General features: G+C 44.2%; 1 protein-coding gene across 1 annotated transcript in view; it reads right to left on the reverse strand.

Annotated features, from left to right (window-relative positions):
* The window catches only part of SOX21 (SRY-box transcription factor 21), a 3,971-nt gene extending 732 nt beyond the window's left edge, over positions 1–3,239 (reverse strand). The window contains exon 1 of the mRNA XM_033052370.2: positions 1–3,239. This exon is cut by the window's left edge and continues 732 nt beyond it. Coding sequence (XP_032908261.1) covers positions 1,546–2,391 — 846 coding nt within the window. The 5' untranslated portion in view covers positions 2,392–3,239 and the 3' untranslated portion in view covers positions 1–1,545.
* Positions 3,240–27,940: the final 24,701 nt, after the last annotated feature.

Consider the following 27,940-nt stretch of genomic DNA (forward strand, 5'->3'; position numbering starts at 1 on the left):
AAGTGAAACAAAGACAGCCTTTAGAGGATACCTTACACCTCAACCTGGACCAGGCACGTAAGGGCAATTCAGATAAAAATCTTGTTAGCAATTCAACAAGAAATAGAGGATTTTCTCTTTTCCCTGCTTCAGGCTTTATTTAAACTCTTTGTTCAAAAATGAACAGAGTGGTAGTCAGAATCTAATTTACAGATATAGTTTAGACGTCTAACTTTAAATTAGAAGATCACACAAGTAAACCATTTACACGTAAATGTTAAAACCATTACTTAATCTTTTTTTTCACTTTATATTACATAAAGCCAAAATGAAACTAAATACATGTTAGCCAGCTTCATTCACAAACATTAGTCAAAATATACACATTACAAAAGTAAACCAAAAAAAGAACTCTAAACCGATGAAAGATTTTTTTTCTCTAAACTTTTTCTTTTTTTAAACGCCATTTGCAATTGAATTGCAGTCGCTCTAAAATAAGCTAAACAGGTAGAGTACTCCAAAACACATATGAAACACTTCATGTTGGTGGGGGAGAGGGCTTTCTTTTAAATGAGAATACTCTTCTGTCAAAGCAAAGCTCTGTTTCAGTTCAGCTAAATAATAAATAGATAATTATCACTCAGACAAAAAAGTCTGATTTAACCTTAGACAATATTGCGATCCTTGAGCAGTCTCGCAATATTTTTATTCCCTTTGAAAGGCATTCCTTTTTTTGTTTTTTTTTTTCAGGTTAAAACTGAATCGACCGTGGGCGAAGTAACTAACAGTTTTCCATCTGAGACCTAACATTTCCACAGAGATATACAAATTTACAGTCTGAGAGTGAGACTTAATTAGTGGAGGGGAGGGGGGGCGACACACGGGGTCCGAGTCACGCGTCTGATCCTATGGAAACCATGACCCGCTATTCTCAGTATCCCGTAGCAGCGGAGGGCAGAAACCCACGCGGGACAGGGTGCGGAGTGGGACGGGCAGCATCCCATACTGCCGACATCCTTCTTTGCGTGGATCCCACGATTGGCTACAAACCAAGGACAGGGCCACCCTGTCCTTTCCCGGGGCCGCACCTGGCCCTGCCGTGCCGAGCCGGGGTCTCAGTACCCCCCAGCCACCCATTCTCTTCTCTCGGTGCCGGGGGTGCTACAGCGGGACTGTTCTGAGGGAGCACCTCGCGGGGCGCGAGAAGCCAGGGAGGGGAGAGCCGGAGCCGGCGGACCCCTCCGTGTCTGTCCCGAACACACACTTTAGGGGGCAGGACGGATAGGTTTTTTTTCTTTTTTTTCTTTTTTTCTTTCCTCTTTTTTTTCTCTTCTGTTTCAGCTGGGCTATCTGCACAGACCGCATGCAACACACACAAGCTCTACCCGGGGCAGCGGGCGGGGGACGCGCAACAGGTTGGCCACCGCCCCGGCGCCCCACCATCGCCGGCCCCGGTCACCCTCCGCGGCCCCGGCGGCGGCTCGCCCCGCTCCCCGTCCGCACGTATGCGCCGGCAGCCATCCAGGCGGGCACCGGAGCTCTGCGCGGGCATCCTCCGGCCGCGGGTCATAGGGCCGCGGCGTAGGCTGCGGGATAAGGGTCCAGCTGGGGCTTGCCCATGCCCGGCAGGAGGATGTAGGCCAGCGGCGGCTGCAGCCCCGGGCCGGGCCAGGCGCTGCAATTGCAGGGGATCATGTAGCCCGGGTTACCGGGCGACGGGTGCGAGTGCGTGTGCCCCCCGGCGGCCGCGGCGGCGGCGGCGGCAGCAGCGGCGGCCCCGTGGAAGGCGCCCGCCCCGCCGGCGCCGGGGTAGCCCAACGAGGAGGCGTAGGGCAACCCGGAGCCCGAGGAAGAGGAGGAGGATGAGATCTCGGCCATTTTGGAGCCCAGGTCCAGCAGGGAGTAGGGGCTGCTGGCGGCGGCCGCGGCGGCGGCGGCGGCAGCGGCGGCGGCCGACTGGGGGAAGAAGACACGGGCGGCGGCAGCGGCGGCGGCGGCCGCCGCCTTCTCGGGGTTGGCCAGGAGCGACTCGGGCACCAGCCCGCCGGCCGCGCCAGCATGCAGCCCGCCCGCCTTCAGCCCGTGCGGGTGCTCGTGGTCCGCCACGCCGCCCAGCCCGTAGGGCACGGGGAAGGCGAACTTGTCCTTCTTGAGCAGCGTCTTGGGCTTCCGCCGCGGCCGGTACTTGTAGTCGGGGTGCTCCTTCATGTGCATGGCCCGCAGCCGCTTGGCCTCGTCGATGAAGGGCCGCTTCTCCGACTCGGTGAGCAGCTTCCACTCGGCGCCCAGGCGCTTGCTGATCTCCGAGTTGTGCATCTTGGGGTTCTCCTGGGCCATCTTCCGTCGCTGCGCCCGCGACCACACCATGAAGGCGTTCATCGGCCTCTTGACGTGATCCACCGGCTTGGACATGGTGTCCCCCTGCCGCTCCGGCGAGCCGCCGCCCGCCCCGCACTGGCGGCCGCCTCCTCCGGGATTGTCTCCCGCCTCCTCCTCCTCGCCCCCGCCGCGGTCCGCTCCTCCAAAATCAATCTCGGCGGGTGCCCAGGCGCGGCGGCAGCGACTCCCGCGGGTGCGGGCCGGCGGCACCCGGTGGCCCCGCTCCGGGCGCGGGGCGCTGCCGAACGGCGGCGCCTCCCCGTCAGGGCGCCGCGGCGGACGGCTCGAGCGGGACGGCCTCCGTTCCCCGCCTGGGCCTCGGAGCCTCTCTCCACGCTGCCGATCTCCGGTCCAGGGCTCTTCCTCGGAACACCCCGCAGGCGACAGCGGCCGGAGTCCAGACGGGACCGCAGGGAAGTCTCGACGGCGAGGGCAGGATCCGGCGGCAGGCGAGCGGCGCGGGGCGTGAGGGTCCTCGCTTCGCTGCGGACGCAAGGCTGCTCGGCAGTCTCCGGTGCGGCTGCAAGTCCTGGACGGGGCGGCGGTCAGAGCCCGCCCGGTGCCATCGCCGCCCGCGGAGCTCGGAGGGCAGCCCGCCGCGGCGCGTTGCGGAGACGGGCGGGACGGGGTCCGCGGCGGCTCGGGCGCTGCGGCTCGGGCCCCAGGGGGCGCGGGCCGCCCCGCTCACAGCCGCCCCGCTCCGCCCGGGGGGGCGCGGCGAGCAGCCCGCTCCTCGCACATACTCGCCGGGCGCCGTTCGCAAGCGGCCGCCGGGCGCCGCGGGCCTCCTGCTTCGCGCCGCCGGACAAACTTCGCCAAGTTTCGGCGGGATACGGGGCGCTCCGCCTGCCGCGCGGCACCCCCTTCTCCGGCAGCCGCCAGGTCTCTCTGGGTTTTCTTGGCCGCCGACTCGGAGGGGCGGCGGGCGGGCGGGCGGGAGCGGCGAGGGGCGGAGGGAGGAGGAGGCGGCGGAGGCGGGGAGGGGGGGACACACCTAATTAAAATCCTCGGCGGTCCGCGCCCGCCGGGCGGCCGGCCGGGCTGTGAGGCGGGCGGCGGGGGCTCGCAGCCGGCGCGGCCGCCCCCTCCTCTCGCCCCGTCGGCGCGGCCCCAGGCAACGCGCGCGCCCCGCGTGCCCCCGCGCCGCGCGCCGCCCTATATGCCCGCACGCGGCCTGCGCGCCGCCGGCGGGGCGGGGGGCGGGGCCCCCGTCGGGAGGGGCGGGGCCCATTGTCGCCACGCCCCCTCGGCGGGCCCGGCAGCGCGGGGAGGTGTCGGCGGCGCGCATGCGGAATGTTTTGGGCTGTTCGGGGCTTTCCCTGCCCAGGGCCGGTGCTGCCGGAGGGGAGCGGCTGCCGCCCTGGAGAGCATCCCTGGGTGCGGGCAGCGGACACCCCAATAAAAAATCCATGCGTCTTTTCCTGGACCCTCGGGACGCCGCTGCACGGTGCCCCCAGCCCGAGCTGTACGACCGTGTTCTTCACCTCCTGTCAGTCAGGGTGAACTTGCTCGCCTTGTTTGTGCTTCGGCGGGTCGGTTTTGACTTACCCCTGTGGTATGTGGAAGCGCCGACTCCAATAAACCATTAACTCTTTCCCGTGCTGGCATCAGGCTAGGCTTTGCCCGGGACGGCTCCACCACCCCTTTAAGGAAAAGCCGGAACCGGGCGTGCCGGGTGCGATGCACGTGTGGGGCCGCAGCCCCTCCGGGAGCGCCGCCGAACCCCCGCCGGACGCGCCTGAGGCTCGGGCGGACGGCCGGGACATCGCACGGGGCCGCGGGCGGAGTGATGTCCGCTCGCCTCCGGGGTTCCTTTGTCGCGCCGCCCGCTGCCGTCCCGTCCGGGTTGCTCTCCGCGCAGCCCGCTCCGTCCTCCAGCCAGTCTCGGTCCCCCTGCTCCAGCTGCTCTCTAGCCGCTGGGCTTCGCACCTTCCTTGCCGCCGCACCGCTCCTCTGCCCGCCACCACCACCCGCAGCTGCTTCGCTGGCGGGATGCTCGGAGAGAATCCGAGCGGCGGCCTTCCACCGGAGGGTGGTTCCCGGTGCTTTCCCCGACGGTGAGACCGCCTGGGTCCCGCGGCAGCCTGTCTCGGCCAGAGCGCCCTGTAAAATACCGAGCAGCTCCTCTGTAAACTGCGTCTTCTCCCGTTTCGTGTTTTACGACCCATATACTACTACTTAAACGTAATTCTCTCAATCTCCGAAGCCACCTTGCCAACACTTGACCTCCTACAATCCAGTTAGCCGTGAAAAAATAAGTACCCGTCGGTTGTCAAAAGGGAGAGATTAAGATATCTACCGGCGCTGGCTGGTGTACAGGGTTGGCGGGGAAATGGGGTTTCTCGAGAGTGAGTCCCCACCAAGAGGGGCTAATCCCGGCGCAGGTAACTGCCCTGGAGATCAGGTTATCGCCAGCGCATTCATTCCTCTTTTGGGATGAACAGACAGTATTTTCAACTGCGTAACCCCCCACCCCCCGCCCCCGGGTTGTCTAGGGAAACTCTTTCCTACATCTCTCTACAATATATAGCGTTATTGTGTTTGACATTTAAGGACTCAACCCCTGTCTCTCTCCGCACAGATCTCATGCCGGTTTGATCGTCGTCCCTTCGCACCGTGCCGGCAGGATTGCACCCGGATTAAGTCAAATCAGGGGAAGGGAAGAGCACGGTTCATACGTTCCCGGCCGCAGCCATGAGCAGGGTGAGAATCAGTAACATCTGCTGGAGTGTGATCGGGGCGGAGAGGGGGAGCGGGGAGGGACAAGCAGCAGCGACTCACTGATGCCACCACCAGTGGCACACCCGGCTCCCCAAGGCTCCCGGCCCCGCTCCCACCAGCGCCCCCGGAGAGCAGAGAGGGGGCTCGCCCCACAGTGGGCTCGGTTCCAGCGAGGCTCTTTCCCCACTCTTCCCTCCTGTCCTGCTTCCCTCACGACCCCACTCCCTCTCCTTGTGACCCGTGGATGCGAGAGCAGGATGAGGTGTCGCGACAGAAGTAAGTACTCAAGGGAGGCACATGGGTAAGCCCCTGCCTGACAGCTCTTACCCAGATGAGTGCCCCCACCACGACCCCTAGCCGTGGGTCAGTCCGTGGTCCTGCCGCGCCAAGGCTGCTGCTGCTCTGGGGCTGCGCGAATGGCAGAGCAGGGTGCAGGCACCTGCCCCGCGGAAAACACGTGGGGAAGGGCCACGGTGTCGGCACGGGGCTCGGGGATATTCCCAGGGTCAGTGGTGACCATCTGTCTGAGAACAGCACAACCACCAACTCGCAGGTGCCCACAGAGACTCGTATAGGTAAACTGGTCTTAAAAAGAAGCACTTGAAAAAATTCCAGCAGATGAGAAGATGCCTCGACTCATGGACTGCCTTCCAAAAATGTCACCATTTGCAAACTCATTACGTCATCTGCGCATGTTTCTGATTACGTTCAACCCACCAAATAGTGAAAACGGTAATATAATTTATTGGTCATAAATGATTGTACACGACTCTTTCACAGGCTGAAATCTATGAATGGCTCAGTACTGGCTCAAGTCTATTTTTCTAGTCACAAATGAATTACTTTATTCGAAGGTCTTTTTTCCAAAGAGCTTTCCCCCTCCCCTCATCCAAGGTTTGCGGCAAATACTGACTACTAAAACAACCACCCGTGGTTATTTCAGCGATGCTGGTAGTTACAGGGGGTCTGCCTTTCCCTGGTAATCTGCTTTCAAGACAGTTCCAAGTGATGAAAACTCTTATCAGTTCCGCTTGGAGCAAGGTTGGACTCGTGTTAGGAATGACCGGAGGGTCCCAGGTCTCCCCTGGTTTGAGGCTGCTCTCTCCCCGCGGGGATTTCCGCGGTGCGGAGCGGAGCGGCTGCCTGCACAGCCCTCGCGCACACACACACAAGAAACGCAGAGACACAGACACGCTCTCGGAGAGCCTTCAAATCCCCAAACACAAAAAGGGAAGGCTTTATCGGAGTTTAGTTACTTATCTGGATTTTTGTTAAACCGCTGCTGTGATCTCCGCGTAGTTGTGCGAGTGTGTTAATTGTTCTGATAATGTGTTGTTATCGATACAATAACAATACAGTCGTGTATAATGTGATTTACTTGCCTTTGACCTGTCAATTCCTGACGCATGCAAATTCAAGGGCGCGATCTTTCCTTCTGCTACCGGAGGGAGGTGGAGGGGAGGGGTGATTGCGGGGGGGAACAAAAGCCCGAGCAGATGCATTATCACACGGAGCCTAAACAAGACTTTCCAGAATGCAGTGCTGTACTCCATCAAGCAAGATGTGAGCGCTTTGCTTTAAAAAATATTAAAGGGGGGGTTAGACTATCTTCTCGATAACCGTGTGTTAATTCTGCCAGCTTCTTTACACTCCTAACACCGTCCGATTTCTCATATTTTTACCAAACATCTAATCTCTCGTGCTTTTTAAAGCCGAGTTTAAAGTGAGTTTCGAGGAAGCAAGCTCATTTCCTCCTAATTTTTATTTGAGCCTAACAATCAGGTAGCGAATCAAAGAGATAAAAAGAAGTTGAAGGGCAGTGGTTATCCCGATAGCGATCTCCGCCTCGCCGTCCCTCCCCATTGAAAAGCTGATTCACGGGCTCGGCAATCCCAGCGCTTGCATTGGCAGAGCCACATCGTGTTTTCACGGCTCCCTTTGTGCACTGAAGCCTTTCCATCCACCAACTTGGAAAGCTGACATTTTTCTTCGTGTAGGGTATCAGTCACCGATTCCACGTCGCTTTCAGCTGTCCGAAGTTGCTGGGCAGGCTGGAATCTTAAGCACACCAACAGGTTGGCAGGCTGATCGTTCTGCTTGTATGGAGCTTGGCAGGTTTGTGAGAGCTCCTAAGTCTTTCTCCTCTTGTGAAGTCCAGTACACCTGTAGTGAGAAAGGGAGTTTTGCCCTGTGAACTCTTTATTGTGCATAATACGCTAAACTCATTCATTTGCTTTTACAGAGTGCTTCCAAATGCTCGGTATTATTATTTTTCAATAACATTGACTTATTATTAGAGCAGCTGGTAGCCCAAGCTCTAGTGAAGTGCCTGGCAAAGGACTCTACCATAAAACACTAGTTTCTAAGTTTATAGTTTCTAATTTGGCTGTGAAAGTGTGATTCTGGATGGAACTTGGCACTCAAATGCTCAGCTGGAGACTAAACTTTTTATAATAAAAACATCGGTTCATTGGGTTTGCTATTTTAAGTTAGAAGAGAATTAACAAAGTTTTTACTCATTTGGGAAGCATAGAGGAGTCCTGTACGTTTTTGAAAATTAAATGTTATGATTTCAGTAAGGGTTGAATATGTTCTGTGACTTAACGTGTGTTATTTTAAAAGCAAAGCCCCATCTGTGTCTCTGTGCTTCAGGACACTGGGATTGCTCTTGCGGAGCGCCAGACCTAGATCTCACACAATCATTTACAGCAGTTCTGATCAGAAGCTGGTGATGAGGGTGAAGGGGTCCTTACTACTTTTAGAAGTAAAGAAAACCTTAAAATTCAGCCTATTTGGATTTGCTAAGAAGCTACATAATGTTTATCTAATCTGCATGCACTCCATTTGTAAGGCAAGCAATTCTCATGTACTTTAATGAGTCAATTTTTTGCTGCTTCTTAATTCTATTAACTGTCTGGGAAGAATGATCAGAAACACAGCCAAGAAAGTCTTAGAACCAAAAAAAAAAAGATGATGTTGTGTGGTTACATGCTAGTCCCTGTCTGGGGAAGTGAAGGTGAGATTTAGTCTCCTGGCAGAGTTCCTGGACAAGCTTAGATGTTCCAGAAAGGGCAGCTAAATACCTTTCCAGCACAAGGAACTACTGAAAGCTCATCAAGTAATACAGATGTGCAAGCTTCCCCTGCTTTACGTGATGAAATCAGAGCTCATATGGATGGAGACTGATGTCTCTAGAGTCCAGGTCCCCCTGTTTAGGCAGCTGCCTATAACTGCTCTTCAGAGGCTGAGCAGTGCTCATGCTTCCTTTTTCCAAATAAATGGACCTTATCATTATGGTGTCACTGCCTTGTATAATTTTATAGTTCCTTGTTAGGAGAGGCAAGCTTTGGTTTTTGGTATCTTCTAGAACAAGCTTGTTTTTATATATAATCTCTGAAGGCTTTTACATTCAAATTCAATAAAAATTTTGCAGTGGCAACAATCATCTCGTTTTACCTCTTACATCTGTCCAGCAGTCATAGAGGATCTTTTTTCCTGGAATACATTTCAATAACCAGTCTAGTTCAGTTTGAGGTTGATTCATAACCATAAAACAAAAAAGGTTGTTTTGCCAGTCATGGGTGCTAGACAGGTCCCAAAAAAAAATCTATGCAATTTTGAAGACAAGGTCTTAGATGTCATTGGATAAGATTGTGGTTTGGAAACATTTCACAGGCATTTCAGGATTTGTAAGTGTACCCAAAGAAGCTAGAAAGAAGATCAGAATTTGATCCATTTCTCCCTGAAGAAGAATTAAGCATAAATCTTTTCTGTTTGCCTTCTGATTATAATGACTTTTTAACTGACTACAAACAACTAGGGAATGGAGGCCCATAATGGAAAGAATCTACATCTCTTTGGATTTAAACTCATGGCCTTTATTTCTTTATGGTCAGTGTCTTGTTTATCTGTTTGTAAGACTGGGCAGTTTCTGCATTCAATTTGTTACAAAGAATCAAAATGTCACTCAGGAAAGTTCAAAGTTAATGCTCACAAGCCAGTTCTAGTGACCAGACGAGTTAAACACAGGGGGTGCCTACTGCTACACACCACACATACATGAGTATCTGCACCTGCACTTTTAGCTCAGATCAATGGTGCCACAGCTTTCCAAGCAAATCTCTTTGCTGTACTCACCCACCATGCCTTGGTGTCCATTGAGGAGCAGTTTCAGGTGAGACTTTATCATCAGATTTTCTTCATCTGCTCTCAGGAGTGTGGTCTGCAAAGATTCCAGCTCAACCTAAATCAGCTAGACGCCAATAGCCATAATAGATTCTATTTAGTGTTCTTGATTCAGACAGGTGACCATTGGCCATTCCACTTTTTGCATCCACTTATTTTAGGTGTTTCAGAATGATTTTTTCTGGTGGAGGATAGAAAAGGCACTTCTGTGTGAGTGTTTCACTTGTAAGGAGTAGCTCCACTTTGTGGGTATTCTGTGACCATAGGCATAGATAGTCAAAATCCAAGGACCAGTGAGTTAGTAGTTTCCTGGCCTGCATCCTTAACACAGCTTTTGGGATTTTGCTAGGCCTTACATCATCCTCACAATAAACTTCTTGTTGTCCACAGCAGGATATATAATGGCTTCCCTTAGCATGGACATTGAATGGAAACTATTCTAATTTTCCCAAGTCAGTTGAATAGTTAAAACCTATTGTGATAAAAATTGCCTAATTTTTTTTCTTTCCTCACTTAAGTGTGCAGTTTCAATAATAATAATTGTTAGATTACTTTTTTTTCCATCCCCAAATTTAGATTTTTCTCTCGTTTAAAAAAGTAATCTATTATTTTGTATTAACTTGTCTCTATAAATACTTGTCAGGTGTGTATAATCATCTACTAAGCAAACATACTACTACTACTGATAGTTCTGAAAGACTGGGACCTTTTATTCTGTCAGTGTCATGAAGGCTTCTGATGAAGTATATTGTGCAGTGTTAGACTTCAAGAAAAATGTGGAGTCAGAATGCAGCAAGTCTGATCAGAGGTCTAAAAACCTGCTACGTACACTGATATGCAGGTGAAGATTGAGAGCAGTGTTGTTATTTAAGCTGAGAAGAGAAGGAACTGGTCTCTAAGGGTATAAAAGCTAAATGCAAAGATGAGAGGATTAAATTGTGATTGTGGGGATAAACAAGAGGTAATGAGCTTAACATGTGAATTCCAGTTAAATCCTGGAAAAAAAACAAGCTTCAAATAGTGAGTATAGATATGCAGAGACTGCCTCTGCCTGGAGAAGAATGAGGGATGTTAAAAACAGGTGAGACAAACATGTTGAGAGTGACAAAGCCCTAGGACAGGAGTTTCCCTCTGTCTCTCTTTGTATATTTGACATGGGAAGAGTCAGTTTAAACTTTGTTCTCCACTCTTCAGAGCCCACACATCCTGGTTCACAGCCCGCAAACTCGCTGTTCTTCTCCTACCCACACGTGTCATCAGCACCACTGCTCCTCCCATAAATGAGCATTGCCAAAATGATCATACATGAGCATATCTCCCACTGACACACTGAAGAAATGTTCTGTTTTGCTATCTGGTTTAGTTGGTCCTGGCCTTCTCTTTTTTCTTAGCACAATTTCATCACTGTCAGCGGGAAGTCCTGTTTACGACATGGCTTTGCTATTTCCACCCCCCCTCACTTTATCACCTTTCTATTGTGTTTCAAATCTCTGCTGAAAGTAAATTTTCTGCATAAATTTCTGTATGAGTTTCCCTTCCTTCCAACTGTATTCTCTAGATACACAATTAGAATATTTTATAATAGTTTTATCATTCATTGTATTATCATTTATATGAAATGTCAATGCAAGTTATTTGGATTGCATGAAAAAAGGAAAGGTCATCACCGATCAATAGCATTGGCAAAAAGTTGTCAATGGTGTACCAAATCAGTGACAAATTTGACTCTTGGTGTACAAAATTTGTTTAGAGTATCTTTGCTGCTAACATACAGGGAAGTTTGTAATCTTTTACTGACATTTTAATTTCTTCCATAATATTCTCTCAGGTGAGGATGCATATTATCAGTGATAGAAAAGAGAAAGGTGTTTTTTGTTAGTGTTATTGAAAAATCTGACTTTTATTACTGATTCTATAGAAAGAATAATAGAGCAGAACATGCAAGAAGCAATAGACTTAAAAAGAGCAAGTTTTGCAGCATTCTTGGAAATGACTTTTAATTTCAGTGGGTAAAATAAAATCAAAATTTCCAGAAGTTCTTTTGGTTTTCAATTCTCTTGTCAACTTTCCCTTACATATTATCAGATGTTGTTTATAGAGTATAAAGAAGGTCATGCCAAAAAGTACTCATTTGCCCAGAAAGTAAATAATTCAGACTTGAAACTTCTAAAAGACACAAGAAGAATTAAGTGCAGATCTTTCAAAGTATGAGAGTGCCTTAGTTCCATTGATTTTAATTCCCTCAAGGAGATTCAATGGGATTTTATGCTCTAAATTCCTTGAAAATATCTGTACACTCTGAATGGAATCAGCCCAAAGCACATTTATTCCTTATGATAGAAACAGATTGTTGTATTGTTTCTTGTTCACCCCCTCCAGTTTTTTAATGCTTCAACTGTTTTCCAAGTAGGATGGTTAAACAATGGTTAGAACAAAGACTATATAAAGTTCAATTTTCTTGGATTCATCTGGGTCTTTACTCCATTTTCCAAATGAAGCCCAGTCCTGCTGCACTAGGAGTTACCTGAACAAGTTCCCATGAAGTAAGCTGATATGTGAACATGACCATGTAGCTAAGTGCCTGTGTTCATGGCAACCTTGGGATAAAAGAGGGAAAGTAATTGGGAAATATTCAGAGGAAAAAAAAAGTGTACAAACCATGTCACAAGCACTGCAAGAATATGGCATGATTGGCAGTTCCAGTAGTGTAGATTATGTGCTATGGTGTATCTTACCTTGCAAAGACTTGCTCCTGTGCATGTAGCCTTTGTGTAACAAAACCAGCTGGAGATGATGAGACCTAAAATGTGATTTGTGGATGGCCTGGCCATGGTCTTTTGCTGAATTAGGTCAGAAGTGCCGTATCTTTCTTTTGTTGTATCACAGAGACATCAGAAACACATCTTTGGGGCCCTGATCTAGTGTGTGGCATTCTTGCCCTTGGCAGTGGAAGGTCCCTTGCAACTCAAACCATTCTATAGTTCAACATCTTAACCACAAGATATTCTACCTCTTCACCCAAAGAGCTTTTCTTAAAGCATGTGTTAAACCCTTATTTTGCAAAGTAATTTAACAAAGTTGCTAAATTCCAGGGGGAAAAAAATTAATAAATAATCTTCTCTTGTGATCCTGTAAGAATGTTGCAGGTGTACCTATTAAATTTGATAATATTTCTGTACAACAAAGCAACAGCAGTACTTATATTTGACCAACAAAACACCATGTGCTTTCTCTTGCTTCATTTGAAATAGCGATCCTGTTAAAAGCATCAATAAAGCTGCTATACTTCAGAAGAGCCATACTTTAAAACACAGGACATGAAATCACAAACACAAGGTATGCCCCTAGCCAGCTAAAAAGAAGAGAAATGTTCTTGTTGTGTCATTGAAAAAACAAAACTGCTGTCCTTTTTTTACTCTTGGTCATCATATGGACAGGTAAAACATAAAACACATTCATACAGTCCATCAGCATTAAAATTGGGATTTTCTAGAATAAGATTACATTTTCCCCCCCAAGTGCTATGTGTGTGATTTGTAGACAGAAAACAAGAAATAATTGTTTCCTGTAGAAACTTCAGTGATCTTGGACATAATGCATATAAACAGTATACTTTCTTCTCTAAAGACTTCACTGAAAGCCTGCTGAAGTACATGGGCTCTCCTGAACTGCCTCCCAGGTTCACTGGAGACAGGCAGTAAATTGCCTAAACTGAGTCTTTCATGACTTCACTGTTAAGTTCGAGCCCTCCCAGGTAAAAAGCCAGTTCATGAAACTATTTTGTTGCCAGCCCCTTTTCCTCTGTCCCTATGTATAATGGCATTGCTGGTTATCTTAATGATAAGGCGACTGTTGAACTTTCAGTTCCTACCATTGCTGGAAAGTCTGAAAGTATAATACCCTTTGCCTTCAGAAAAGGGTAACCCTTTCTCTCTCCTGCTGTATATATGATTCCCTCAAACACAGCTATGCTTATGGATGTTTTGATCTTCTTATAGACAGATGTGAGTTTAACAGGAGAGTTTCACCTCAAAGTGTAGGTGCAATAAGTTTTTTTTGGCTCACAGCACAGAGAGTTTAAAACAAAACAATAAATTAAACCAGGGAGGAATCCTTCAGGCACTCTGACATTTTTCTTTTTCTTATGCTCTTTCTTTTTGTGTTTAACAGGAGGTGGCAGTTGTAGCATTTGCAAAATAATAAGTACAATAATTTGACATTGTGATATGATTACTTATGTAAGTGCTTAGACATACGAATACCTAAGCAGTAATGTCATCATTGAGAGTCATGGCAGTTATTTCAGCCAAGTTAATAAAAGATCATTACTATAACTATCTACACAGGACTGAACATGATGGGGAATCTGGGATATGAGAAGTCTAACAATAAAAAACACACTCCAGGTTTATTCTTAGTGTATTTGTGCACATTGTGATTATTCCAAACAAATAAGAAATAATTCAGTGGGTACTTGATCGGTAGGGTTATTTAGAGATAAGATTATAAAATAAATTTTCACTTTTCTTATCCATGTATCTAACTCCCTGTTTTCTCTGGTGAGGAATCTAAGCACAGTAAATTTAAACATTATTTCTTTCTAGTTTACATGCTCCTGGATCCTAACAGAGATGCAAATAGCTGGGTGTGAACTTGCTAGGTATTATATTCAGCTGACACAAACAACCCAACCAGATAGTTCTCTGTAGATAACAAACTCATTTATACATTGGTTGGGAATCAGAGCTCAGATGATTGTTCTTTTAATGATTATTTGTTTAAATTGGTCTAATTCAAATACAGAGTTGGTCCCAGTCTATGGCTGGCTGGACAAAATTCACAGGTAAGACAAAACTTTGGGGCAGGAGTTAGTCTCATTTCCCTGTCTCATCTCAAATCTCACAGCCAGGATTCTTCTATGGTGCTGTACTGTTGCTTCTTCTTTTCATCCAGAAAAAACCTGCAAAAACAAGCCTTGCTGAGTTATGCAGGGGCCAACAAATCTCAATCCTGGCAGATAGGAGAGGAGGTAAAAAACAAAGTGAATTTCAAAGTCATATCAGCAGGAATGCCTCACTGAATGGGCCTGCCTCCAACCTACCCATAGAAATTTCAGACAGTATCTCTCTGGGCTCCTGGGTTCAAAGACAGCAGTTGTCCCTGAGTTAACCAGGAACAATTGCACCCAACACATCTGCTAAAATTAGTATTTTCTACTGAGGCCTAGAACTGAGTCCAATACTGATCTGAACATAAGTCCCCCATTGAACTCTGCACCAGTGAGGTTTCTGATGGAATGAAGGGTAGTGCATACAGGACACACTGCAATGCCATGCAATGTCATGCAAGGGTTTCCAAGCTCCTTCCAAAAGGAAAGTCAGCATCTAGATAGAGAAGCATCAAGACAAAAACTGAAAACCCTTTTTAAAAACAAACCCCATTGCTAGAAAAGCATCTAATACATTGCAGAAGGATATCCATACTATAGTTTGAAGACATACTCCTGGAGTCTTTCTTCCTGAACCCCTCTCCTACTCTGCACCAGCACTGAAAGCTGTGGTCAGATTGGTTGAGTGATCCAGCTGAAAAACAACCATTCCAAAAAGAACAAAACTACTAGTTTTCACCAGTTGCACAAACACACATTTGCTTGCTGACACTGATAAATGAGAGGCAGTGGAAGGGTGAATGCAGAGAGAAACATGGGTCTTCCGTAGCAGCAGCAGAGTCTGAGATCAGCATAACCTACCTGTGAAACCTCATCCTATGTGCCAGTTGCTGAAATTCACACAAAGAAGGCACCAGATTCACTCTCTAAGAGAGGGTAATTCAGGGCTGAAATAAAAATTACCATGAAGTTAAGTTCTCCTTTGTCATAGAAACATCATTGCCACCAGCTCTTGCTTGCCACCCTCAGCAGCCCTGCTGATCACAGTTTCAGAGCTGCCATAGTGGGAGGAAGGGAGCCTTTCTTTTGCTCTGGAGCCAACAAATAGTATTTCAAAATCAGAAGGACTTGGCATAGATCTGTCTTTACTGGCAGTTTGTTTGTATACTATGTTTACTTATGACAATGAAGTATCGAAGAAAGATGTTTGAAGCTGATTTATCAGTAATTATCAATGTCTAAGGCCATTACAGAGCAGCCTGTAACAGGTTTTGTCTGTCAGTGGGATCTGGCCTGGAGCATCAACAAGGTATGAATAGAGCCTAAAGCTTTCCTTTTACCTCTGGAAACAAAGAAGGAAAATCCATGTAAACTTCTTCACTCATCCCAGTCCTAACTGGAGTTTGTCTCACCCAGCAGACTGGCAGGAGAGGTTCCACTGCAGTAGGATCAGTAGCCAGCAGAGGCAGTGGTAGCACAGGTAAAAGGTCCAGGGAGACTCGTTTCCCTCACTGCTTCCACTTGCCTACTCGCAAGTCTCTGGCTGGCTGGTTTTGAGACTAGACGTACAGGAACAGCTGGGAGCATGGGGGACGAAGCTCCCCTAATGTCATTCTTCCTCACAAACACGTCTCCAAAAGCTCCAAGTCACATTGTAGTCACACCCAAACTCGTGACATGCAGCTTACTACACCTCTATGTCCTTCCCATGAGCTCAAGGCTCTTCAAAGTCATCTGAGCCGTGAGCACTTCCGACCTTCTGTCTCCTCTTGACTCTCCTAAACACTTTCCAGGACTAAAGAAGCACAGCAGAGAGGAACACACTTATTCACAGAACTGGAAAGTGTTGCAGGAAAATTGCTATAGCTTCACATATCTTAATGATTTAGTTTCGTTAATAGCCTACATGTCCGACGAATTCGACCAGTTCCCCACTGAGCTGGCAAATTTCTGTGGAGAAATCCCTGGCACCACATTTGTTTATCTTTGTCGACAATTTGTCTCATTGTCTCTGTCATTGATGAAACCACAAATAGTGTGCCAAGATCATTTGCCTCAATAAAAATGACAACAAATTTAAGAAGCACAGATATGTAAGCTGCACTGCAATCTTTATCAGTGACACCCAAAACTGAACTGGAACCATTGGCTTTCAAGGACAGTCTATTAAAATAGGTTCTCCACCTCAACAAGATAAACCTGTCTATAATGCATATTTGTGTCCATGAAGAAATCACTTTGATCTTGAGTACAAGCTTTAAAAGAATTAGGAAAACAGAAAAAAACAAAAAAAAACCCCAAAAAACCAACAACCAACAAAAACCCTGGCTATTTATTCAATTAGGAGATTAAGATTGTGTAAATAAAGTTGAAGTTTTTGAAACTTGCACACAGGTTTTCAAGTGTAATGACTTGATTTCACTTATGTTTAATCCTTCATCTTTAATGTGAAACTCCACAGGAGTTTCTTCTAGAAAATGGAAGCGGGCATTCACATGAGGGGTTAATACAAAGTAGTTTCTTATAGCCTCAAATAATTCAAGGGGCTTTTCTCACCTATCCCCAGTTAGACAAAACTCAGATATTTACTGCTGATTGGAGTTAACAGCTGTCCTTCCTGGCTCTCATAGGTGTGGCTCAGCACAATAATTGTCCCAGGGCCTGTTTCTTGCACTGTGGAGCAATGGCTGATGCAAGGGCCTGAGGAAGAGCACCTGATCAGCCACTCCAGAGAGACAGAGCACAGTCAGTAACATTTCTCTCAATGATCTTTCTAGAGTCGTTGTCAGACAATGGCCTTTATTTACATCGAATAATGTTTAGTTCTCCAGTCTGTCACATACTATGTCAATTATGTAAAAATACTTGCTCTACATCTCTGAAGGCACTCACATCTTAGGCTATACCCTATTCTGAGTTACATTCCTTGTGTTGTGTGTTGGATGAAATGTCATTGAAGCTATGGGTGTAACCACTGCTTTCCTTTAATACAGCTGTAAGGAACAGTTAATCTGCTTTATGAAATAAGAGCGACCTCCTCCCCAAACAAAAGCATATGCCACTGTTCAAACCCATGGTACACACATGGGCTACTCAGATGGAAGGGTGTAGCAGAGGGGTTTAGTTTAGCTGTTTTTTTGTTTTGTTTTGTTTTGTTTTTTTAATGGAACAGGCTGTATGTGCATATCTCTGTGTGTATGGAAGAGGAAAAGAAAAGCCCTACAAGAATAAATACAGAAAAATTAGGTAGCGACTATACGAAATAATAAGACTGGCCATTAGAAAAAAGGAGATTAGAAAAGGAGTCTTTGAGCTGAATACTTGAATCTGCCTGATCTTGGGGAACTGATACTTCATAAGGACTTTGTAAATAAATAGGACTCATCAGAGAGATCTGATTCCATATGAAATTTCTCTTTCTAAAAAAAAAACCATCACAAGACTCTGAACTTAAATTTAGTGTTCAGGTCAAAGATGTGAGACAAATTCCTACTGAAATCAGAAGCATTGCACAGGATATAAGCCAGACTGGAATTTGCCTCCCATGTTCAATATTCATTTTTCCCTGCCTCTAACATGAACATATAAACATTCTGGAGAAAAAAAATAGAAGGGATAAGAAGGGAGAGTAGAAAGGGAGCATGTAAATCTTATAATTCCTCATATGTGCTCAGTACAAAATTATAATTTAATAATGCTTATTTCTTGACATAGTCATTAGATTTTTTCCCTTTATTAAAATGAAATAGCAGTGATAAGCAATAATTCAAGGTTTTTTATTTGATGACATAGGCTATACAATTTTGGCTATATGGATTTTTGTGCTATTCATAAGTCTGTTTAGCTTTGCACTTGTGTTGCAGAAGGATTGAATTATAGCTTTGCAGTAGATTAGATTTCATTGTATTATTCTATTTATATCTATCTGGTTGCTCTATTACACATTTTCTTCATACTATCTTATAAACTGATTGGGACATGTCTCCTTTTCTATTGTGTGCATAAGTGCCCACCACAGTATGGATTTAAAAGCAATATTAAATACTCAGTATCTCAGGCTTAGAAAATCATTGGTGCTCTGTTGCTGCATTATGATTCTGCCTATAGTTCTACCTATCGACTTTCAGCTTATACAGAAAATGGAATTAGAGACATGGGCTGTTGAGAAATGGGAATTATTTTCCATGATTCATAATGATGAAATTTTGCCCATTTCTGGCCCCATTTGCCATATTTGAGCTTAGCTGAGGAGGGCTTTGGATGACACTCTTACATTCTTAATACAATATGCTGTGTAATAGCTAAATATGTTCTCAGCTCAGTTGGCATCTTTGTTTGCTTTGGAGCTCTGTGTCTTTGTGTCCTAAAATATAAGATGTATAATCCTTGCATTTACTCTGTGACTTGAAATAACTAACATGCTGTTATTTCCTGTGAGAGACCTAATAGTTAGGGAAAATACTAAGTGTTTTACTCAGCAATAAAATGTTCTTCAAGTGACAATACATCTTAGCATAAAGCAGATTCTAATATGGGTCTTTTCTTACACTGTATTTGTTAAGTTGGGTATTCATGAAAGTAGGACTCAAGAAATGGGCTAAATCCAAGTACGGTGTGGGCAGGTGCTGTACAAACTTTCCCTCTCAGCTTCTCCAAGTCCCCCTTCATCTAGATTGTTGCTGTTTTTACACTGTACCTCCTTACAGCAGAAATGCAGTGTTTTATTGTGTGGACAAATATTTGCTGAATTCTGAGATGAAGCCTCTTCAGTTTTTTTTCCCTGTGTCAGGTCTGAACTGGGGTTTTTGCAGGTGGGAAGCTGGTGCTCTGATACAGCTGAACAGAGGATGAAGAAGCAAAGCATAAGACATTGCTGCCTCTTTTTGCTCTCCTCTGCACCCAGAAAATACACATTTCAGGCCATTTCTAAAGAGTCTGGCAAAAAGATATTTGATAATAGTGATAATGTTTAAATAAAGGCTCATCAGAGATATAGCCTGTTATGGGGGCCTCAGTTAAATGAGGATAGTCTTTTGCAGTCTTCTAACTGTAAATTCAATATGAATCCTGTGATTTCTGAATTCATGTGCCCCAACTACATTCCTCCAAATAGCCTTTTAAACTAATTTTGCACATTTATATATATATATATATGATAAAAATATGAAAGAATGAAAATGAAAGAATCAAAACCTGGTAGCTTTACTTTAAATACTTCACTTGAAGCGTACAGACAGAGTAAACATTGGAGAAAAAAAAAAGTATTAGTAGCTCTGGGAAGCATAGAGTGTTTAATATCCAGATTAAATATTGGTGGAGCTTGAGCTCCTTTTCTGTCAGTCTATCACCTGCTGTTGTAAAAGACTCCTGTCACATGTCTCCTGACCAATTATGTCTGCAGTAGCTTGGGAAGAATCCCCTATCCGGCTGCTCACGGTGCTGTGGGCTATGAACAGTAGACTGCCCTGAATTATTCTCAGGATAAACCCTTTATGGGTTTTAGAAACAATTAACTTATCTATTTTCTACTAGTCCAAAAGCTTTATGGGTAGCACAAATGTAAATTTATTTTAACCTCAAATCCAATGTATAATTTTTGTGGAACTGGAAGTAGAGAACCAGTGTGATTGGAAGATACATTTCAATTAATTCTTCCTCCGACGCTTTATCTCCTCGGCATCAGAACCTTTTATAGTGTTAAAATTAACAATTATGCAGCTGATGGCTGGCTGAAACCACAGGGGATCTGGAAAGGGCTTCAGATAACACAACATGTATAAATCATTCAGGAGAACAATTCATGAAAGAAAAGTTATCTGTGTTTTGGATGACATTGGAAGAACTAAATAGGAGTCAATTTGAGGAAGAGACATTTTGCTCCATTGTCCGGCCTGGCTTTTTTTTTCTTTCTTTTTTTTTATTTTATTGTGTTGTAATATACATTTTCAAAATTAATTAACCATTAACAGCAAGATAAATGTTTCTTCTTGTGTTAAGGAAATGCTGGCCTTGGTGGTGAAAGATTATTTCACATGAGCAGCACTCTTCAGGAAAGCTGTTGCCAGATAAGGTGGCGACCGTACTTTGAAGAGGAACAATGAGAAGTGACAGACAAGACCGTGTTTACCAAACTGAATAGAGGACTCGCAGGTTTCCACTCACTGCTCGGTTACCTAAGCCCAGGGAATCAAGGCTGGAGTGCTGTTTCACCAACCCAGATCAGTAACAAAGTGGTAACTACTTCAGAATATAATGACACGCCGTGAAATCTTACTCCGGGGGTAACGAATAGCATTTTCTTAATTTAATTTTTATTAAATGTTTAAAAAATTACTTTGTTGGGACAGCTCTTGTGTTTATGAATTTGGCAGCTGTGGAGGATTTTTGTCCTGTGATTTTTTTACAACGTTCAGACTTTTGATTACAGGTTGGGCTGTGAACACAGCAGAGCTCAAATGTGAAATCCTTCTATTTCAACCAGGCCAGAAATGTAGAAATAGGAAGAAGATGTTCCTGTTCTGCAGCTTAGGGAAGATCTAAATTTGGCAGCCACACTGTACCCAGAATGGCATGGGGCTCAGGTGTGTGTAGTGCTCCGAGACACTGTCCTGAAAAGAACTAACTCCAGGAGCATTGTGCCAACCCACCTCATCCTGAAAAGGCCACTGGAAATAGGAATCTTCTCCCATTTTTGTCTCTATTGCCACAGAGCTGGCAGAGCTCATACCTTTAGTATAGGGAAATTGCTTGTGGCCTTTGATAAAGTGATGAATTTTTATTACTTTTATGCTGTGCTCATGATTCTACCATCCTGAACCCAAATTTTTGTAGAGCTGAAGTCTAGAACAGTTTCACTGTCCGTTTACAGCATCTGCAGTTTCTTTGTCGATGTGAACAGCGCAGATCCGCTCTGCCAGATGAGTGTCCAAACAAGTTCAGCAAGAAAGAGGAATAGAAATAGAACATTCATTATATATATATTTATATATTTGTGTGTGTATGTACAATGGGATTATTTTTCATTCTGACACCAATGTATCAATCGGATTTATGTTAGAGGACAACATTAAACAAAATTTGTGACACACAGCTGATAAACCATCTGACTGTATTTGCATATGTAAATTTATATATGCAATGCAAACACTGTATGAAGAAGGTTACTACATACAATGTTTAACATAGATCTCTGAAATTGGGAGTGTAAGATTTCAGTGTGTGCATAATCAGCTGTTATCTATTTATTAATAATTTTTATAATGCATATGATTTTTATTTTTCCATTTGAGTTCTTAGCATCTTCAGGCTCTGGCTACAGTATTATTGAACAAGGGTACAGAACATATTTCTAGTTTTTATTACATGGAACTTTGTATCCCTGCATATATTTTACAGACACATATAAGCATCTTTTTTCCCAATCAAATTAAAATTCATTAAATACAAATGTTATTGAACACAGGTACAGAAAATATTCGGTTTAAATATTTTTTTTTGTTTACTGTCAAGAAAATATGTAAGGGGAGAAACCTTCCTGCCAATTTTGACATACTTGTGTTGGCTGTGGAGTATATTTTCTCTTGATGACAATCAGCAAATTAGATTAATCTAGTAGCCTTACAGAAATAATACAGATCTTGTCATGTGTTTTATCCAGAACATCTTTAAAGTGGTCTTGGAAAATGGGCTTTTTAAGTTATATTAAGTAATGATGTAATTATATTAAGTAATGATAAGTAATAGTGCCAAAATGTTTGGCTAAGTCCCTTTCTCTCCTAGTGGCTCACAAAAGTGGGAGGTTGAGATTCTTCGTGTATCTACTTGTGCCAGGCAACATAGTGCAGATTAGGGCCAGATCACAAAGTTTCACACAGCAAAAATTTCTTCTGTGTTTGGGAAAATTTTTTAGTACATGATTTATTTTGCTCTATTCAGCATATCTGGGTCTATTTATTTTTTACTTTTCAAACTTCAGGTAACTAAGTTTTGGAATGGCATTTCTTGGCTTTGATTTGCATCATTACATTTTGTAAGTGGTGAAATTAATTTCGCTTTTTGTTAGGGCTTTTTGTGGTTTTTTTTTTTCTGTTTGTTTTTTGTTTTTTTTTGTCTCAGCAGTCCCTGAAAAGGTGATGTAGTCCTTGATCATGTAGAGATAAAGAAATGGAGTTTGATGGATGAGGGCACTGGCAATAAATTTCTTGTTGAAGCATTTAAACCAGTAGCATCCCTTCCAATCTTAAGCTTTTCTTTACTAGGAGTTAGAGCATATGGAACAGGGATGGCTGCAGGAAACATGTCAGCTTCTCACCTCTGGCAGTTTTAAGACTGATGTCTTAACATAAAGTCTAACTGGTGGATATTCATCACACCAGATCAAGCTGAAGTTGACATCATTGCTTTCAGTGTCTGCTTGGTAGATGGAAACCACAAGTATGGGCTAACTGCTGGCACCATTGCTGCACCCCAAACAGTCCATCAAGCCCTAAGCTTTCCTGGAGTGCAATTTTTGCCCTAAAACTGTCCTCTCTTCAGCAAAAAATACTGCTTAAATCTCTCTGCCTACTTTCCTTACTATGAACTGATAAGGATGATAAAGGTATTAATCTGTATTCTAAGGAATGATTAATAAACAGGCAAAAATCCATCCCTCATAAGGCTCAAAACCACAGAGCCACAGGGGGATACTGTGTTTGGGGTTTCTTTGTGTGAATCTTGTCGTGTTCTTGGTGCTGGTTGTTTTCTACATAGGAGAGGGAAAGTGTGAAACTAACCCACAGTTTTTGCTAACTATCAGAATAAACCTTATCTGTAGAGAGTATCTTTAGAAAGCAGAATACATATCCAGAGCACTCAGAGCAAGAACTGTTAGTCTGCTTGCTAGTACCCCCACCCACCACTGTGACACTTGTATTCCTGCTGGAGAGTGGCCCAGCTTCAGAAGGAAGGACTGTGCTTAAATAATGTGGGGCACGTCACTCTAAATGCTATTGGAAACAAACACAGGATGCATCACTGAGCAACTTAAATTTCTGTGTGGGTTTTCTTTTGAATTACTGTTCACAAAGAGATGGTGAGATTTAATTTAATCAATTAAAATTATTTCTTCCAGCACTTCCAAACACCTGCCCTGAGTTAGGACACTCTCAAAGACACTTCTTTAAAATTGGTTCAATTTTCATGAGCTGGCATTTTCCAGCAAAAGCAAGAAAAATTCTGTTTCTGGTGATAAAATTTCCTTTTTTAACACATGTGTGAGGCTCTGCCCTCAAAACACTGCAATGACATAGTGGTGGGCACAAACTGTCTCTGCCTTGTCACACAGAATGTGCCATTCTGCACTTGGCTCACTAGCCTGGTGGAGGACACAGGTGTGTTCACTGGTGTCTATTCTGTATTAGTTGTACGGTGTTTTAGCTGTAACATCCTGTAAGAGGAAAAGGCATTTGCACAATGTCTTCTTAGAGATAGTACTGTTATAAATCATCACACAAAGAGAAGAAAAACCTTCTAATTGCATGCTTTATCTTCAAAAGTTATGAATTTCAGAACAATCTGCATATCAGGTACCTTGTTAGTATTTTAGTGCTAAAAGGCTTCTGTTGGTATATATCCAGCTTCTGTTACCTGTCTTTGACACACCACACAGTTATTTTCTTTTTAATCTCTGAAAACCAGAAATATTGTGAGCTCTTTGCTGGTGCCAGTATGGATAGGAGCCATCCCTAAAGAGAAGTATATTGCAATTGGCAAGATATAAATCACATACTGTATAAATATAGAGGTGTTTGCGTGTCAGGATGTTGGCAAGTGGTTTGTGGGAAAAACTACTCTGTTGGATACTAAAAGCATCTTTCAGATCTGCCATTTATGACTCCTTTTTTCTTGCTGCTTTTGTGCCGGTCTTTGGATTATCATTAGGGGTGTATGTGATTGCTTGTCCAGATGTGGTACAGAAGTGCCTTGAAAGAGAAAGAGGAAATCTTTCCCCATTCCTAGTGAGAATGATGCTGTTAGGAATTTGTTTCAGGGTTTGTTTGCTTTGTTTTTGATTTTGAGTTTTGGTTTTTCGTTGTTGTGGGGTTTTTTTTTCACAATCACTGTCTTCATTCACTAATGTCAGCACTTGTTTATTTGTACAGGAGCTTTGCTCTCTACTGAAACTGGGGCTTGCAACTACCTTGTTTTGAAGCACAGTAATTAACCCCTTCCAAACTTCACCTGCAAATTGCTGTTTCTTGACCTTTGTCTTGTAATTTCCTTTCACCCTGTTTCTTCTTTTTTTTCTTTTCTTGTTTTGATGAACTTACTTCAACTCAATGCAAGTTCACGGGTCTCGTAGCATGTCTTAGTGCAGCTACTTTGCTTTAAATCCTATGGCATGAGTGTTGTTCCTGCAGTGCAATCCACACTGGTCCCATGGAAAACTCCAGGGAACTTTCCCTTCTTTAAGAATCCTTAGTTCTCCTTACTTGGCAGGGCAGCTGACAGAAGCAGCCAATAGACACTGCACTTTGGGCACTCCCTTGTGCAGAAGGGTTCAGGAAACAGGACCAGAAATGATGCCTGCCAGTAGTGGTGCCCCTGGGATGGTCCCCAGAACCACTCTGATCTATCAGGGACCTTAGCACAGACTGAGCTCCCAAAGGAGGACTCAGCTGTCTGCGTCTGGGGCTGATGGGATGCCTGGGACTCCTCACTGAGGCCTGGTGGCCATTAAGGGGATTATCAGCCAGCAATGTGCCCTTGAGACAAAGAAGACCACCAACATCTCAGGCAGTATCCTAGCAGAAATTCATCACCAGCAGGTTAAAGGAGGTGATCCTTCCTACACTCAGCATAGGTGAGACACATCTGCAGTCCTGCCTCCTGTTGTGGGCTCCTCAGTGCAAGAGAGACATTGATGCACTGAAGAGAGTCCAGCAAAGGCCTCAAGGTTGATTAAGAGCCTGATTAAGGATATGATGGAGCATCCACCCTGTGAGCTAAGGTTGAGAGAGCTGGGCTGCTCAGCCTAGAGAAGAAAGACTCAGGGGAAATCTTATGAATGTACATAAATACCTGAAAGGAGGGTGCAAGGTGGGTGGAGCCAGGCTCTTCTCAGGGGTGCCAGGTGAGAGAACAAGGGTCAATGGGCACATTCTAAAACATAGGAAATGGCATTTCAACATAAGAAAACTTTTGCACTGTGAAGGTGGTCAGATACTGGAACAGGTTTTCCAGAGAGGTCTGCTCTTCAACTTTGGAGATACTTAAGCCTCATCTAAATAGTATCCTGAACAATCTGCTAAGTGATCCTATATAATCAGGAGAGTTGGATTAGACAATCTCCAAAGGTATCTTCCCACCTCAGTTGTACTGTGATTCTCTTATACATCTTATTTTCTTGCTCTTCTTTGTCCTTCACATTGGAAAAAAGGCTGATCAGATAGAAAGGTAGAAAGACAAAATGGTGCTTGGATCAAGACCATGCTCTTTCAGAAAAGAAGTGTGTATATATATAGTGTAGATTTTATGCACAGTACCTGCCAGAATCAACAGGAAGTATGAAATAAATGGAGGAGGTACCCAGGGGAAGCCATGTGTCTCACATGTCTCAAGCAAGGGATGCCAGTAGCATTGATGGAGTAGTTAAATATCCAGACAACATAATCTGCACCGGTAAATCAATAGCAGTTCTCCGTTTGTGACATAATTACCTTTTCTTTTTTTAAATGTAGTATTTTATGACTAGATTTTATGACTAGATTACATGCAAGGTCAATGGATCTGTTTCCCAGAACAGGTAGCTGGGAGTCCCCAGCTATAGAGGTGAAGACTTATAGCCTAAATCTGCGAGCTCTGGGAAGGAAATTACTAGAAACACAGCAGGCTGGAGTCCAGTTGCCAGCCACAGCTGGGATCTGATACCTTACAGGTCCATAGGCAGCTTCACAAGGACTAGACCATCTTGAGAAACAGCTCAAGGATTAGGGAGGGTCAGAGTTTGTGTGTGTGAGAACCTTGATGCAAGAGACTGTCTAGCCATATATACAGTAATTTCACGACTATAAGGTGCACTCTTTTGACTAAAATTTTCACCCGAACCCAAAAGTGCGCCTTATAGTCCGGTGTGCCTTATATATGGGCAAAAGTTCGGAAATTTGTCAACCTGGAAGTGTGAGCCGCGAGCCATGGTGGGAGCCAGCAGGGCCAAGGTTGCCAGGTGGAGACGGGGCTGTGGAGCCGCGTCTGCCGGGTGCAGGAGGGCCCGGAGGCCCGTGGCTGCCGGGTTGAGGCGGGGCCTCAGCCAGCAACTGCGCAGGGGAGCTGGGGGCAGATGCTTGCTGCAAAAAAAAGTGCGCCTTATAATCCGGTGCACCTTATATGATCTACAAAGTTGCGAAATTTGCCGACTCCCGGAGGGTGCGCCTTATAGTCTGGTGCGCCTTATGGTCGTGAAATTACTGTATTTAAAATCTTGCTAAAGAGTGAAAGACTTTCTGATCACATGTTTTCTCAGATCAAATTTTGAAAGGATTGATTTGTTCTGAAGTTACAAAATACACAATAATTCACAATGGTAAAGTATTGAATAAACACTACACTGTCACCTTTTTTATTATTTTAGTGTCTCAGCACTAAAATCAGTCATAATTCCTGAAAACGAATTCCTGCTATTAGTTATCTGACCTGGATAAGAATCAATGACCTAGAGCTGCAAAGCCAGGCGTATAATTATAACACTTCCCCACTGAACTTACATTATTATTATAACTGTAACCAGACTTTGCAGAAAAACTGCTTCTACTCTGCATCTGTAGTCTGTTCTAAAATAATGACATGTACATTTCCAGAGAAGAATTACTAATTAAACATATTAATTGTAATATTTCATCCAGTGTCCTCAAAAAGACAACAATTTCAACCCTTTCATGTATTTTTTCTACACTATTTGGAGTTTAGGATGTATTTAAAAGCACAATACTATCTTGCAGAACTGAGTTGTCATGACAAAAAAATGATATCACTCTAAATTATCTATGCAACAACATGATAGAAAACCAGAAATAGGATACAGTAGCAAAGCATTTCAACTTCCATTAAAAATAAAAGCTCTGTTAATAAGCCGCTGGCATGATGTCATTTGATATAACCATTTTAGGGTTAATGGTGGTTTGCTATCATGAAGGATTTTGCAAGTGTTGAAGTTATCAGTGTCCCCATATATGCCTTAGCTCAGCAAAGCAGTTAAGCATGTGCTTAAGTCTCATTCTGTAATCTCTTTCTCTAACCATAAATCCTGCTTCATTGACTTCTGCACTTTTTATGGGTTGCTGAGGGAAATTCATGCTACCTGTTTGGCAACATCACAGTAGCATGACAGACTAGTGCATGCTTGCACCATATTTAGGATTTTATTAGAGAACATATCTGGAAATGGGAGGAAGATGTAATAACAGAGAACATCACTTTGTTCTTTTAATTTTGCTTGATGCAAAAAAATTTAACTGCTAATTGCAGTGTCTATTGAGATACTGATACTAATTATTCAATTTTATTAATTGTTATTTAGCTTTTATTAATTGACCCTGCAGGATGCATAAATCTACATATGAGCCCTAAATTCTTGCAGTCTAAAAGGCAGGTCCAGAAAAACATGGATGTCCTATGGAATTTAATGTTAGGGAATAAAAAGAGTGAACAAGAAAAATCCCAAATTGATTTGGTGAGCACAGTTGTTTCAGGTTTCTGTCCTTTTTTCTGTGTCTATTACCCAGCCCAATGATTATACATTTTTGTATGTTT

Source organism: Catharus ustulatus, chromosome 2, assembly GCF_009819885.2.
Source record: "Catharus ustulatus isolate bCatUst1 chromosome 2, bCatUst1.pri.v2, whole genome shotgun sequence".
NCBI lineage: Eukaryota > Metazoa > Chordata > Aves > Passeriformes > Turdidae > Catharus > Catharus ustulatus.